The 15963-nt window shown below is 46.0% G+C and overlaps 1 protein-coding gene across 3 annotated transcripts in view; it reads right to left on the reverse strand.

Annotated features, from left to right (window-relative positions):
• The window catches only part of apc2 (APC regulator of WNT signaling pathway 2), a 227767-nt gene that overhangs the window by 12257 nt on the left and 199547 nt on the right, over nucleotides 1-15963 (reverse strand). For all 3 annotated transcript variants that reach the window (XM_072482138.1, XM_072482140.1, XM_072482139.1), the window contains 7 exons: nucleotides 15195-15275; nucleotides 14091-14469; nucleotides 11440-11535; nucleotides 8752-8891; nucleotides 5146-5223; nucleotides 2620-2736; nucleotides 1097-1311 (listed from right to left, as the gene is read on the reverse strand). In XM_072482138.1, coding sequence (XP_072338239.1) covers nucleotides 1097-1311; nucleotides 2620-2736; nucleotides 5146-5223; nucleotides 8752-8891; nucleotides 11440-11535; nucleotides 14091-14469; nucleotides 15195-15275 — 1106 coding nt within the window. The remainder of the gene's footprint in view (nucleotides 1-1096; nucleotides 1312-2619; nucleotides 2737-5145; nucleotides 5224-8751; nucleotides 8892-11439; nucleotides 11536-14090; nucleotides 14470-15194; nucleotides 15276-15963) is intronic.

Below are 15963 nucleotides of genomic sequence, written 5' to 3' on the forward strand. Positions count from 1 at the left end.
GCTTACCCGGTCTGGCCTACATGTGATTCCAGACCCATGGCAACATAATTGACTTTTAACTGTCCTCTGAAATGGCCAAGCAAGACACAGTTCAGGGGCAATTAGGGTTGGGCAACAAATGGTAATACCCCATCCCATGAAAGAATAAACAAAAAACAAATAGAATTAATTAGAACTTACTGGTATGATATAAAATGATCGCGTTCTTGAGTAATTCCAACAATCTACTCATTGTTTTTATGCTTTGTTAGCTACATTAATATTCACAAGTATTAATGTTCATAACTATTTCACAATACAAAATAACAGATATCTGACTAAATAATGGTTGTGATGAAAGGTCTTCGAGCTGAAAGATTAACTCTGTTTCATTCTCCACAGATGCTGCCCGTCCTGCAGAATATTTCTGGCATCCTTTGAATTTGTCCAATTACCTTAGAGAGTTCTGAAAATCTGCACCATGTTATAGCTTTTCCAAAAAAAGGTGAATGCACAAAATCAAGCTGCGGGTGACTAGAGTTCAGAAAGAAAAGGGGCTCTCTTCACACTGGCATTATGTGTCAGAATTGGAATATAGCCACATCAACTCACTATTGATGCAGCCATCAGTACACCTTTCATAGCTTCAGGATGTCCCAACACACCTTACAGTCAATGAAGTAATTTTAAAGTGCCGTCATTGTTCTAATGTAGGAAATGCAGCAGACAATTTGTGCACAGCAAGCTCCAACAGACGGAAATATTATCATGATCAGCTTTTTTTTTGGTAAGATGCTGTGGGATAAATAAATATTGGCCAAGTTACCATGGAGGACCCCCGCACTCTTCTTCAGAATGGTGCCATGGAACCTTTCACCTCCACCTGAGAGGGAGCCTCGGCTTAACAGACCATCTGAAAAACAGCAACTCTGACAGTGCAGTCTGCCCTCAGCACTGCACTGGAGTGTCAGCCTAGATTTTGTGCTCCAGTTCCTGGAGTTGGCCTTGAACCTACGATCGTCTGATTCAGAGATGACAGGGATGCCTACCTATTTAGACGATGCAAGCAATTAGTGCACAGTAACATGCTTTTAAAATAAATCATTAATTGCTCTACCTGTACTCCTCGTTTGTTGCAATGAGGCTGGAAACGTTTCGCAGAATGCCCCCCCCGCTCTCAATGATGGCGAGCGAATTGCTCTGACACTTGTACGTCAGGGTACCCACAAGGAAAACCAGGGCCCCTTCAACAGAACAGATGGCCACCTTGTTCTCTGTGCTGTGAGCTGACAGGTTCCAAAGAGCACTCAGCAGGCTTTTCAATGTTGACTCCTTGAGAGGAACATGAAAATGCAAAGCTCAGGACATCTACTCACAAGATAAATCCAGATGAGAGTTGCCACTCAATTCTCTATAAAGTTTAGCGCATTCATGTGAAACCACTCATCTCATCACCCAATAAGCTCTTGGATAACTCAAAGCATCTTCCCTTCTTCCTGGAGCTTTATTCCAAGTGTTGATTATTGTACTTGAGAAGAATTTATTCCTGACTTCTGTATTTATATAGCATCGTAAACATAAACTTTCCTAAGGTGATTCACAGGAGCATTACCAAGCAAAATTTAGCACTGATATCTACATAAGATGATATCAGAATTGAAGGTCATAAACTTGATCAAAATAGTAGGCTCTAAGAAGCAACTTAAAGGAGGAAAACAAAGCAGAGAGGTTTCTGGGAAGGTATGGGGGGAATTTCAGAGTTCAGGCTAGACAGTTGAGATAAAACTACCAATGGTGGAGTGTGGTGGTATGTATTAGGGGTAGTACGGTACCCAGTGATGCCGAGAGGCTATTGGTGGACAGACACTGGGTCCTGATTGGATCTGCCGCCTGCTGGCTCCACCCAGTAAGGCAGAGTATAAGAACCCGGGTTCTCCCAGCAGCCACATTCTGTAACCGAGCTGCTGGGGAACAAGTCTGCGTAATAAAGCCATCGATTGACTTAATCTCTTCTTGCCTCGTGACTGATTGATTGTGCTACATGGAATGATTAAAATCTAGCATGCTCAAGAGGCTAAAACTAGAGTGACAATGGCGGAATTCTCCATTTCTGGGGCTAAGTGCCGACGCTGGCGTGGGACCCGTGGTGTTTCACGACCGGCAAATCGGCGCATACCCCTCACCAATTCCGGTACCGGTGAAGGGCTAGCACCGGCGCTGCGGTTCACGCCAAAAGCGGCTGGAGAATACCCGGGTCGCACACGCGCACGGCTGACGACCTGCAGCAGTCGCGCTGTACAGCATGGCACCGGTTGTGCGCGGACCCAACCCACCATCCGCAATCTGACAGCACACCCCCTGGCCACCCCCTGACCAACTCCACCAGTCTCCCCAGCCATCGCAGAAGCCCCCCCTGGGCTGGGTCACTGAGTGAGAGACACACAAGGATGACAAGAAAGTACACATGACGTTAAGGTCAACTTAGATTGTTGCCTTTAAATGATTGAGGCATTGTCATTCGGATTGTCAACCAGTCCCACTCTTCCTGCCCCCCTCACCCTGGCTACATTTTTCCATCAATATCTTTCGCTAGAATCTTAGGTTAACCATGAAATGTGCGTCCGTTAAATAAGAACGCACCTTTTTAGCCTTCAGAGCACATTGCATCAATGCGCTTACACTCCTGACTTCCCGTAGAATCCTCTTGCTGTTGACATCCGCTCTCCATGAAAGATTCCTCAGAATACTCGCCACAACCTGGAATAATACACACATGTGAAGCACTGAACCCAAATGTGCAGACCTATCATTAACTCCACTCTGAGCTGCTTGTTAGGCACTGTGGCAGCACACAATGGCAAACTGATTTTTAGGTTCTTTCAGCTTGTCTCCCACCCCAAATATGAAACCCAGTCTCATTCTCATTCCCGTTCACAGGAGCAATGAATTCCCTTTGACCTTGCTCAAACCCCACTCGATCTTTTCCCAGTTCTGAGGAAAGGTCTTCGGCCTGAAACGTTAGCTCTGCTTTTCTCTCGACAGGCTGCTGCCGCAACCTGCTGGCTATTTCCAGCCTTTTCTGCTTTTATTTCAGATTTCCAGCATCTGCAATATTTTTGCTTCAAATTAAGACTCTGGTGGCACAGTAGCGCAGTGGTTAGCACCGCTGCCTCACGGCGCTGAAGACCCGGGTTTGAGCTCGGTCACTGTCCACGTGGAGTTTGCACATTCTCCCCGTGTCTGTGTGGGTCTCACCCCCACAACCCAAAAAGATGTTCAGGGTAGGTGGGCTGGCCACGCTAAATTGCCCATTAGTTGGAAAAAAAAGAATTGGATACTCTAAATTTTATTTTTTTAAATGATGGCTCTCGCTTCACTTTTACAATGACAGCTCTGATCAGGGAGCCAAAGACCAATATATTTTTAGTTTGTTATTTTATATCCTGTACAAAGAGAATTTTTAAAAGATAAATATGCAAGTTTAAGTACATTATAGAGCAAAGAACAATACAGCACAGGAACAGGCCCTTCGGCCCTCCAAGTCTGTACCGGTCATGATACCAACCTTTGCCAAACTCCTCAGCACTTCCTTGTGCCGTATCCCTCTATACCCATCCTATCCATGTGTTTTGAACGGCGTTAATATATCTGCTTCCACAACCTCCCCTGGCAACGCGATCCAGGCACTCACCACCCTCTGTGTAAAAAACCTGCTTCGCACATCTCCTCTAAACTTTGCCCCAAAAGCTTTGGGATTCACCTTAATCCTACTCACCAAGGACCTTTCATGACCCTTCCTAGCTCTCCTAATTTCCTGCTTAAGTACCGTCCTACTTTCTTTATACTCCTCAAGGGTTTCGACTGTCCCCACCCTTCTAGACCGTACAAAAGTCTCCTTTTTCTTTTTGACGAGGTTCACAATATTCTTTGTTATCCAAGGCTCCCTAAACTTCCCATACTTATCCTTCGTTTTCTCAGGAACGTGACTTTCTGAATCCTAATCAACTGTCACTTGAAAGACTTCCACATGTCCGATGTTGATTTTCCATCCAACAGCTGCACCCAATCCAAATTCTTCAATTCCTGTCCAATGTTATCGTAATTTGCCTTTCCCCATTTAGCACCTTAACGCGAGGGTTACCCTCATCCCTGTCCAAATGTATCCTAAAACTTACGGAATTGTGGTCACCACTCCCAAAATGTTCCCCTACTGAAACCTCAACCACCTGTCCAGGTTCATTCCCCAATACCAGGTCCAGTACTGCCCTTCCCTAGTTGGACTATCTACATGTTGCATCAAGAAGGCGTCCTGAGGGCAGCACGGTGGCACAGTGGTTAGCACTTCTGCCTCACGGCACCAAGGTCCCAGGTTCGGCCCCGGCTCTGGGTCACTGTCAGTGTGGAGTTTGTACATTCTCCCCATGTTTGCGTGGGTTTCGCCCCCACAACCCAAAGATGTGCAAGGTAGGTGGATTGGCCATGCTAAAATTGCCCCTTAATTGAAAAAATGAATTGGGTACTCTAAATTTTTTTTTTTTAAAGTCTTCCTGGATACACCTTACAAATTCTGCCCCATCCAACCCCTAGCACTAAGTGAGTCCCTGTCACTGTAGGGGAAATTAAAATCCCCTGCCACAACAACCCTGTTACTTTAGCATCTATCCAAAATCTCTCTGCCTACCTGCTCCCCTATCTCTCGCTGGCAGTTGGGGGGCCTGTAATAAATTCCCCAACATTGTGATTGCCCCCTTCCTGTTCCTGAGCTATACCCAGATTGCCTCATTGTGTGAGCCCTCCGAGGTGTCCTCCCACAGTACGGCTATAATATTCTCCTTAACCAGTAATGCTACTCCCCCACCCCTTTTACATTCCCCTCTATCTCTCCTGAAGCATCTATATCCTCCAACGTTCAGCTGCCAATCCTGCCCTTCCTTTAACCACGCTTCTGTGATAGCCACAACATCATAATTCCAAGTACTAATCAGTGCTCTAAGTTAATCTGCCTTACCCGCTATACTTCTTGCATTGAAACAAATACACTTCAAACCTCTGTGTTTGAGCAGGCAGGGTGATGTTGTTCTCTTATTTTTTTTTACAGTGTGTTATCTTGGAGTGTTCCTTTAAACTTTTACACTACCTGAAAAAAATGCTTCATAATTCACCAACCTGATGTATGTCTTCACTTTTAGATTCTAACTGGGCCACGATGCTTTGCAAACACCCTTTTCTGGAGCACAGTGTAGCCTGCAAAAGGAAAACAGGCACAGAAGACAAAACGAATGAGCACATCTCATTTACCAAACATTTGGATTCCCTCGCGTCAAGATATTTCAGACCAAGGCAAAAGTTCAGACCTGTGATTGGTTGTTTTATGGGACATCATGGCTCCACTGGGAAGATGAGAAAATGATTCATTACGGCAACATCTTAAATCAGCTTGATTTTAAATGGGCCAGTTTTGTGATAAAGTATTAATTTGATTCTGTGTGGTGGATTAGCCGACCTGAGCCAAGTTTCTGGGAAGTGCTGGGAAGTGAGTGGAAAAATCTATGCGGCCAACATTCCCAAAGCTGGTGATATCCACTGGACCTGAAGGAAAACTGCATCGACTGTGATACTGTCCAAAGGTTGGCTAACTTACTGAAACTCACAATTGCGACTCCCACATGGAGAACAACCATCTTGAGGTTCTGGTTGGAATAATATCTTAACAAGTATTGAGCTTCATTTAGAGAGGGTGAGGGAAAGAGGGGGAGGCTTTATGGAAGAGGAGGGTAAAGTCATTCCTGTCATTTTGTTCATTTATTCAATGTGGGTGTCATTGGCAGGGCCAACATTCATTGCCCATCCCTAATTGCCCTCAAGTGGCTTGCTAGACCACTTTAGAGGGTTTTTAAAAAAAAAGAGTCAAGGATATTGGTGTGGGTCTGGAGTCACATATAAGCCGGAATTCTCTGGCAGTTGGGATTTTGTGTTCCCGCCAGCAGAACCCCCCCACCCCCATGGTTTCCCGACAGCGTAGGGTGGCTTCAATAGGAAATCCCATTGACAAGCGGCGGGAGTAGATAAACCAGCAGATGGCGCGTCCCTGAGAAACACGTGCCTGGGGGACCGGAGAATCAAATCCATAGGCCAGACCAGGTAAGGACAGCGGATTTCCTTCGTGAAAGGACATTAGGAAACCACTTGGACTTTTACGACAATCATTTCATGGTCGTCATTCGACTTTTGGTGAATTCAAATTTCACCATCTGGGATTGGAATCCGGGTCCCCAGAGCATGAGCCTGGGCCTCTGGATTACTAGTCCGGTGACAATACCGCTACGCAGCCACCTCCCTTTCAGGAACAGCGATTGCCCATGACCAGTTTGAATGTTCCTTGTGATCCGTAACTGTTTTGGAAAAGGTTAGACAGTCTGCCCTATCTGACCTGTAGGAACGTAGGACTTAGAAACAGGAGGAGGCCATTCAGCCTCTTGGGCCTGGTTCGCCAGTCCATAAAATGACTGATCTGGCTGTGGTCTCGACTCCGTGTTCCTGCCTGCCCTGCCATAGCCCTCGACACCCTCACCTGTCAAAAATCTATCTATTCAGACTTGAACAAATTCAATGGCCCGGCCCCCACTGCTTTCTGTAGAAGAGAATTCCACATACCAACCACCCTCGGAGGGAAAATAATTCTCCTCATCTCGGACTTAAAAAGGGGGCTTCTCATTCCAGAAGATTCGCTGTTTCAATAACAGATGAATTGCAGATAAGGTTATTTATTCTTCAATAAACTTAAAAGATTGGCGAATATAAATTGACAGAATGTAAAGGAATTTCATCGACTGGCAAATAAACGGATCTGAAATGTTTTAATGTCAATCTGATTGACTTCTACGTCCGCCGGCACCAGCTTCTCTTCCATCAATCTTGGCTTGACGTGAACATTGTAATGAGGTAAAAATGATCCGAAGGACTGAGTATATTGGGAATTCCCACTCGACCAGCACGGAGTGAATAATTGCTTCCCGCTTCCCTCTGCCCATGGTATATTAATTCCAGGCATTCAATAGTTATTATCATAGGTTTACACAAGTTATATCATTGTATTGATCTTCAGTAACTGCGATCCTTTTAATTCCACAGCCACAGATGGAGTACAATGATTACCCACATATACTTTAACACGAGAGGTTAGGCAATACGCACCCAAATTTGTACTGTTTACAATGCGGAATAAATTTAGCACTTGTACAAGCACTAATCGTACATTAATAATTGGTTCGGAGGGGGGGTAACAGGTCATTACTTTGAAATCTGCTTGAACACGTGAACGTGAAAGTATTGTCAACAGTAAAGCAGATGGAACAGACTTTAAGAGGACATAGACAGGCTGGTAGAATGGTGGACAAATGGCAGGTGAATTCAACTCATAAAGGAGTGAGGTGATAGATTTTGCAAGGAAGAATAAGGAGACAGTACAAGCTAAATGGTACAACATTAAAGTGGGTGTAGGAAAGAGAGAGATGCTAGAGGATATTTGTACACAAAAGGTTTGAAGATAACAAGACAGGTGAACAAGGCGATTAATAAAAATATAGGATCCTGGGCTTTGTGACTAGAAGCATAGGTTACAAAAGCCAGGAAGTTATGCTAAACGTGTATAAAACTCTACTTCTGCCCCAAAGGAATCTTGCATCCAATTTTGGGCACCACACTTCAGGAAGAACATTAAGGCTTTGGAAAAGGTATCAAAGAGATTTACTAAAATAGTGCTCGTGATGGGGGCTTACAATCACATAGATAGACTGAACCTGAGGTTCTCCCCCTTGGAACAGAAAATGCTGAGAGGAAATTTGACAGAAGTGTTCGAAATTATAAAGGGCTAAACAGGGTAAATGGAGAGAAACTGTTTCCAATGGCTGAAGTGTTGAGAACTAGGCAACACAGATTTAAGGTGATTGATAAAAGTACCAGAGGTGACACAAGGGAAATAATTTTTGATGCTACAAGTAGTCAGGATTTGCAATGCTTGACAAGAGTGTTGGTTTCGTATTCAATGGGAACCTTGAAGGAGAAAAAAAGTTCATGGATACTGGGAAAGGGCAGAGATTCATAACACAAACTGGGTGGGAAGACAATGGTGGGAATGTCATTGGACTGAGACCCAGGCTTTGGAGAAACGGGTTCAAATCCCAACGCTGCTATACCAACTTGTGGAATTAAACTCAAACGATAAATCTGGAATTATAAAGTTGATGGTGCCATGGCAACTATCACTGAATGTTGTAAAAACCCACCTGGTTCACGACTGCCCCTTTAGGGAAGGAAATCTGCCATCCTTACCCGGTCTGGCTTATATGTGACTCCAGACCCACAGCAAGGTGGTTGGTTGACTCTGGACTGCCCTCTGAAATGGCCTAGCAAGCCACTCCATTCAAGGGAAATTAGGGGTGGTCAACAAATGCTGGCCTTGCCAGTGATACCCACATCCGATGAAATAATAAATTGGTCGCCTTCTGCGCTGTATTTTATTATTGTGAGCAGGCCAATTGCCACCCACCCCCATCAATATGTAGTCACATCATGTGCCCCTAATTTCCTATTCTTGCACGAACATTGTAACATACAGAAACATCATAAAGGTCGTAATAGCAGCCACAGGAGTCCTCCGAATATTATTCCTGTACTAAAAGCAAAGGCTACTCTACAAATCCTTCTCTTTTTTTTTCTAATTCAGCACTCCATAGACAGGTGTACATGGAGACGGTGCAGTTCGTTACTCACCTTGTTGACTACATCTCCGAAGGTGAGGTTAGTCAGGGCCATTCCTGCATACCGACGCAGGGCTGAATTCAGGGGATCATTGGTGGGCCCATACATGTCACAATCAACCTGAAGAAGTTCAGCAACGGCCTGCAAGCCTCCTGCATTTGGGAAGGGGAGCAGGGCGAGAAAATAACAACTGTAAGACTCACAAGTCTCAGAAATAGAAACAGGAGATGTTTGAAATGCTCAGCAGGTCAGGCAACATGTGTGGAGAGAGGGGCTATCAGGTCAATAGCCTCTTATTAGAACTGAAAAAGTTAGAGATGTAACAGGTGATATTTTGCAGGGCTTGTTAGGATCCAGCAGGTGAAATTGTTCCAAACTAGTTTTTTTCCCAACAATTTATGATTCAAAATGACTCAATTTCAGAACCTGGGACCTCTTGTCAGTCAGTTGAAATGAACACAGACTACTGAGTTGAAATTTAAATTTAAATTCAGGACTCCGAATCTCAACTGCACAGTCACATTTCTTCATCAAATTTCTCTTGTGGATCTGTGCCGGGTCTCCTATTATTTGTCATTTATATAAATGACGATGTGGGGGGATGGATCAGTACACTTGTGGATGACACAAAGATTGGCCGGGTGGTTAACAGTGAGGTGGAGTGTCTTGGGTTGCAGGAAGATATAGACGGGATGGTCAAATGGGCAGAAAGCGGCAGATGGAATTTAACAATGAAAAGTGTGAGGTGATACACTTTGGAAGGAGTGATTTGACAAGGGAGTCTTCAATGAATGGCATGATATTTAGAAATTCCGAGGAACAAAGGGACCTTGGCGTGTTTGTCCAGAGATCTCTGAAGGCAGAAGGGCAGGTCAATAGGGTGGTGAAGCGCAGTGGGTTAGCCCTGTTGCCTCACGGCGCCAAGGTCCCAGGTTCGATCCCGGCCCTGGGTCACTGTTCGTGTGGAGTTTGCACATTCTCCCTGTGTCTGCGTGGTTTCGCCCCCACAACCCAAAGATGTGCAGGATAGGTGGATTGAACACGCTAAATTGCCCCTTAATTGGAAAAAAAATGAATTGGGTACACTAAATTTCTTATAAAAACATTTTTTTAAAATAGGGTGGTGAAAATGGCATATGGGACACCTGCCTTTACCAATCGAGGCATAGATTACAGAAGCAGGGAGGTCATGTTGGAGTTGTATAGAACTTTGGTGAGGCCACAGCTGGAGTACTGTGTGCAATTCTGGTTGCCACATTATAGGAAGGATGTAATTGCACTGGAGGGGGTGCAGAGGAGATCCACCAGGATGTTGCCTGGGATGGAACATTTAAGTTATGAAGAGAGGTTGGATAGGCTTGGGTTGTTTTCGCTGGAGCAGAGAAGACTGAGGGATGACCTGATCGAGGTGGACAAGATTATGAGGAGCATGGACAGGGTGGATAGGGAGCCGCTGTTCCCCTTAGTTGAAGGGTCAGTTACGAGGGGGACACAAGTTTAAGGCGAGGGACTGGAGGTTTAGGGGGGGGATGTAGGGAAAACTATTTCACCCAGAGGGTGGTGAGGGTCTGGAATGCGCTGCCTGAGAGCGTGATAGAGGCGGGTTGTCCCACATCCTTTCAAAATACGTGGATGAGCACTTGGCACGTCATAACATTCAAGGCTATGGGCCAAGTGCTGGCAAATGGGATTAGGGAGGCAGGTCAGGTGTTTTTCATGTGTCGGTGCCGACTCGGTGGGCCGAAGGGCCTTTTCTGCACTGTATTTTCTGTGATGAGGAATTCCAAGATTAAGGACAATAAGTGGAGATGTGAGGATGATGCATGACTGCGCTTTCTAAGAGCTGGCAGGTGACAATGGGCCGAATGGCCCCCTTCTGTCAGCTATGATTCTGTAAAGCATCTGGTCTAATAAAAGAATGGAAAAGGGACAATGTTGGTTGGCTGGCAGCTTTGAGTGACTATTTGCATTTGAAGTCAGAAAAATACTTTTCACTGTACCTCGGTACACTTGCCAGTAAACAAATCCAATCCAATCCAAATCACAGTGGTACAAAATCAAGACTTTAATCATGAGTTACACATTTTCCCCATGATGGTACAGTAATACGTGAACCTTGGCCCAAAATTCCTCTTTGAAGTAGGGAAACAAAACGTGAACAGGTTTGGTTACATTTCTCATGACCTTCTCAAAGCTTACCCTCTGTGACCTCGTCATCAGTTACCACCCCTAATCTTCTCCATTCCTTTCTTAGTGTCCACAACCAACACTGCCCCCCCCCCCGCCCCCCCCCCCCCCCCCCCCCCCACACCCCAACCCCCCAACAATCTAAAGTGCCATTATTTCTGTTCATTAAAGCACAATATAAGTGCAGTTAGCACCACTAATAACATCTGGCCGTGGCTGGATCTCTAGTCCTCTAATAAGACTCCAGTGGGCATAATTATCTTCGCATGTACTACAGTATGTTCTGTGTGATGCACATGAATGAGCTCCAGTTAGTCTGGCCATATTAGGCTTCAACCTTGGGTTCATTACATCTCACCTTTTCTTAAGGGCTTGTTCCTGTGAAATGCTCCATAAAACCCAATCACAAAACCAAATTTTCCTCTGCAAGGTACCACCAACTAAAATGAAGAATTCATGGGGACACCCAGAGAACATCCAAGAAACAGCTAAATAACAATTTTTGCAACTTGCCAAGTTCATTCAAGGCGCGTCGGTACTCTTCATCGAAAGACAGCTTCATTATTGCACACATTGCCTGGCAGATCTGAGGCTCAATGGGCAGTGGCACTACAAGGAGAAAAGAAGATTCAAAATTCAGCAGCATCCAGTTAGAGCTTTTGTCCCTAGCTGTCTCCTTCGCCTCCTTTTCTTAACTTCTTATGGCATATAGTTCCACAATTTTAATCAGTAAGGGGATCAAGGGTTAGGGGACAAGGCGGGAAAGTGAAAGTGAGGTTTATCAGATCAGTCGTGTTCTCACTTAAAGGCGGCGCAGACTCGATGAGACAAATGGCCTCCTTCTAGCTCCTACACCTCGGCCTAAGTGCCCATAACTCTCCCCTAGCTCATCATCCAAGTGACCCCATTGAGATCAGCTAGATTGTAGCAGACCATGAGGCAAATAGCAGAGATATCTTAAAGGGGAAGCTGATTAAGTATATGAGAAAGGGGTATGCTAATAGTGTCAGATGAAGTGTGTCGGGAGGAGATTTGTGTGGAGCTTAAACACTGGCATGGACCATTTGGGCAAATGGCCTTTTTCTGTGCTTTAAGTTCTGTGTAAGTTGGACTTTTCTTGTCTTTCTAACTTAATGCTACATTGAGAAGTTACTTTACCTATTACGTCAGTGTTGCGCAAGCATACAGCTTTTATAGTGCACTCCTTCAGAGATGTTTAGACCTAGTTTTGGGAAAGTTAGTTATTTTTATTTGTTGCTGGGATGTGGGCAACACTGCCAAGGTTACAGTTGCTGCCCATTCTTCGGTGCATTAAGAACATGGTGGTAGGTCGTCACCTTGTTCAGTGATTGTGGTGTCAGCTGAAGGGCCACATCTGGGCCACATCAGAGGCCACTAAGAATCAACCACATCATGTTGGAGGCACACACATGGAGACACAAGGAAAGGATTGACAGACTGGGATCTTTTCCTCCTCAAAGGTTGCGGGGTGACCGACTAGAGGTCTTTAAAATAATGAAAGGTTTTGGTCGAGTGGGTACAGAGAAAATGTGTCCTCTTGTGGGCAAGAACATAACTAGAATCCACCAATATAGAAGTCACAAGAAATCCAATTGGGAATTCAAGAAAGGACCTCTTTTCCCAAAGCGTGGTGAGAATGTGAAACATGCCAGCACAGGGAGTGTTTGGAGCGAATAGTTTATTTAGTGCAGTTAAGGGAATCTAGACAAGACTCTGAGGGAGAAGGGGATAAAGTAATACAGTGGTAGATTTGGATACTGAAAGATGAGAGGCAGCTCGAGAAGAGCATAAACATTGCATGGATTAATTGAGCTCAATGTTCTGTTTCTGTGTTGTATATATCCTATGTAATCCATGTAATATATCATAATTATGGTAGAAGTGGAATTAGTTGTGTTCTTAACGACAATCACTAACATTAGGGGCCAATAATGTTCTGGTGCCCACAAATCACCAGACATTTTTCTTATTCTTTCATGGGGTGTGGGAGTTGGTGGCCTGACCTGTCCTATCCCAAATTGCCCTCGAACTGAGTTATGAATCGCCATATTTCTGTTGGTCGGGAGTCACCTTGGCCAGAAAGGACGGCAGATTTCCTTTCCTGGGGCGAAAGTCTCCCCAAACGGCGCGATGATCGCCGACTGGCGCCCAAAACGGCCTTTGTTGCCCCGCCAGCTGGCGCGGAAATGACATGTCAGGGCGGCGCATGCGCGGGAGCGTCAGCGGCCGCTGACAGTTTCCCGCGCATGCGCAGTGGGGAGAGTCTCTTCCGCCTCCGCCATGGTGGAGACCGTTGCGGAGGCGGAAGGGAAAGAGTGCCCCCACCGCACAGGGCCCCCCCCCCCCCCCCGCCCCCCCCATGCGCAAAGTCGCCCCGGCCGAGATCGCGCATGCGCGGACCTGCGGCGCCCGTTCTGACGCCGGTGTCGGCAGCTGGAGCAGCGTGAGGCTCTCCAGTGCCATGCTGGTACCCTGTGCGGCGCAGGATCGATGATCCTGGGGGCCTGTTGACGGTGTCGTAAAACTCTCCAGCGTTTACAACGGCATCAACACTTAGCCTCAGGATCAGAGAATCCCTGAACCCTATTCCTCTTTGGGTCACATAATGTTCTTTGTAGATCAGAGTAAAATAACCTTTGCAAACTGGTTTAGCTATTGGGGGAGATTCTCCGGTCTCCCTGCGGTGTGACTTTCAGCTGCCTACGGGATCCTCTGGTCAATGGGACTTCCCACTGAATCCACCCCAAGCTGCCGGGAAACCCCTGGCGGGGATACACAGTTGGCGGGACTGGAAGATTCTGTCGGCCTGGACAGCTGGAAGATCTCACCCATTGTGATGAAGAATGGGACAATTACCTTAATCTCCCCGCAACCGCATCTTGTGAACCAAACGATGCACTAAGCCTCAACGCATTATCACTGCTGCTTGAAGTATCTTTCCGAAACCCAATCTGGATTTATAGACTCGCAAAGATAGAGAGCATTTTCTCTTCTCCTTAAATGTGAGGCCAAACGGCAACTTCGTATTCGCACCCAAAAATAAACACAACTAAAATTTCCAGTTGAAATCAATGAATAACATGCAGGAACCAACCCAAACCCAGGTTGGTTGGGCTAACAGAAATGGCGGTTTGTTTACTTACTGTTGTTAGATTCTGGACCATTTCCTTGCCGTTTAGTATCCAACCATTCCCAGCACGTCTCGCAGTACAAGCGCACCTGCTCCAGCACATGCAGGACACGCATTTCCCGTTTGGCCTGCCCTTCGTTGGGTTGGGAGTAGATGATGTTGTGCAGAGCGCCGCTGGCACGGGCTCGGGCCTCCTTACTGTTGTTGGAATTCCTGCTGGGCCCCGAGTCCCTCTCGCTGTCGTGCAAGAGCTGTATGAGCAGAGGGAGGCAGCCAGACTTGCGCATGGCGACACAGCTGTCCTGGGAGCTGGACATGGCGAGCAACGTCTTCGACATGTCATCCTTGTCACGGGCTGCCAGTCTGGAAAGCAGCCAGAACACCATCTCTACCTGCAGGGTGAGACACAGAGAGGCTTACTTTCTCTTTTATTATTATCTATTTTGTGTCCCCTCCGGATTTTACAGGATCTGTACCAATTCTTGCAATAATTCCTTCCGCCTTAAGGCAACACCTTCCAAACCCACGACCACTACCATCGAGAAGGACAAGAGCAGCAGATACCTGGGAGCCCCACCACCTGGAGGTTCCCCTCCGAGCCACGCTCAACCCTGACTTGGAAATATATCGCCGTTCCTTCACTGTCGCTGGGGCAAAATCCTGGAACTCCCTCCCTAACAGCACAGTGGGTGCACCTACACCTCAGGGACTGCAGCGGTTTACGAACGCGGTTCACTACCACTTTCTGAAGGGCAACTAGGGATGGGCAGTAAACGCTGGCCTAGCCAACGACACCCACATTCTGTAAATGAATAATAAAAAAGTGTTTTTGAACATTCCTCTTCCCTTGAAGGTTTTCATTCAAGCTAGATTGTTGATAAGCACTTTGCCCAAACAATAGCTGAAAATGCCTGGAACATTCAGCAGGCCAGGCAGAACCTGTGGAGAGAAAGAGAGTTAATCCTTCAGATCAATCATTCTTCATCTGCCCGACTGAATGGATAGAGGGACACCTGACCATCGTTGTTTCACTGGGAGTTTGTGTGTGTACATGGAGTTTATTTTGTGTGAATGGGAGTCTTTTACACTTCTTGTCCAGTTACAACTGGACACTTACCTTGCTGCCCAGGTTGCTCAGTCCTTGAGGTAAATTATTCATTGTGCTGTCTGCAACTCGATCATTCGAATTTCCATGACCCTGCACACAAACAAATGCTTGGCTTTTTAGAAGGAAAATGTGACAGAGACATTCTTTATTTTGATTCGAAAAGCGTAATTGATTTAATTCTACTCATTTACCCGTTGGTGAATTTTGCGCCCATCAAAGGGGTAAATATTCACACAACCAAGTTTTGGCTTTGTTACCAACATTTTGATTTGTGCCGCGGACAGTTAGTTTCCTTAACGAGCTGAGTCTCTTACAGAAGCTTGAATCTTTACTGCACAGTACGCTGTAAGTTGCACAAGATCAGCAGCTTCCCTTAATTACAGTACAATGGACCAGAGATTGTATAGGATGGCCACCTTGTCCAAAAGGCGATAATTGCCGCCTTGTCGTCAATTATCGAGTGTCAGCTTTGTCTCAGTTGGTGGTACTCTTGCATCACAGGGTTGCTGGTTCAAGTCCCACTCCAGTGCTCGAGCACAACAGTCAATGCTGACACAACTTTGAGAAAGCGCTGGACTGACAGTTTAATACCTCAGCCAAAAGATAGCACCTCCGAGTCCCCATAGATCATAGATCATAGAATTTACAGTGCAGAAGGAGGCCATTCGGCCCATCGAGTCTGCACCGGCTCTTGGAAAGAGCACCCTACCCAAGGTCCACACCTCCACCCTATCCCCATAACCCAGTAACCCCACCCAACACTAAGGGCAATTTTGGA

Source organism: Scyliorhinus torazame, chromosome 18 (assembly GCF_047496885.1).
Source record: "Scyliorhinus torazame isolate Kashiwa2021f chromosome 18, sScyTor2.1, whole genome shotgun sequence".
NCBI lineage: Eukaryota > Metazoa > Chordata > Chondrichthyes > Carcharhiniformes > Scyliorhinidae > Scyliorhinus > Scyliorhinus torazame.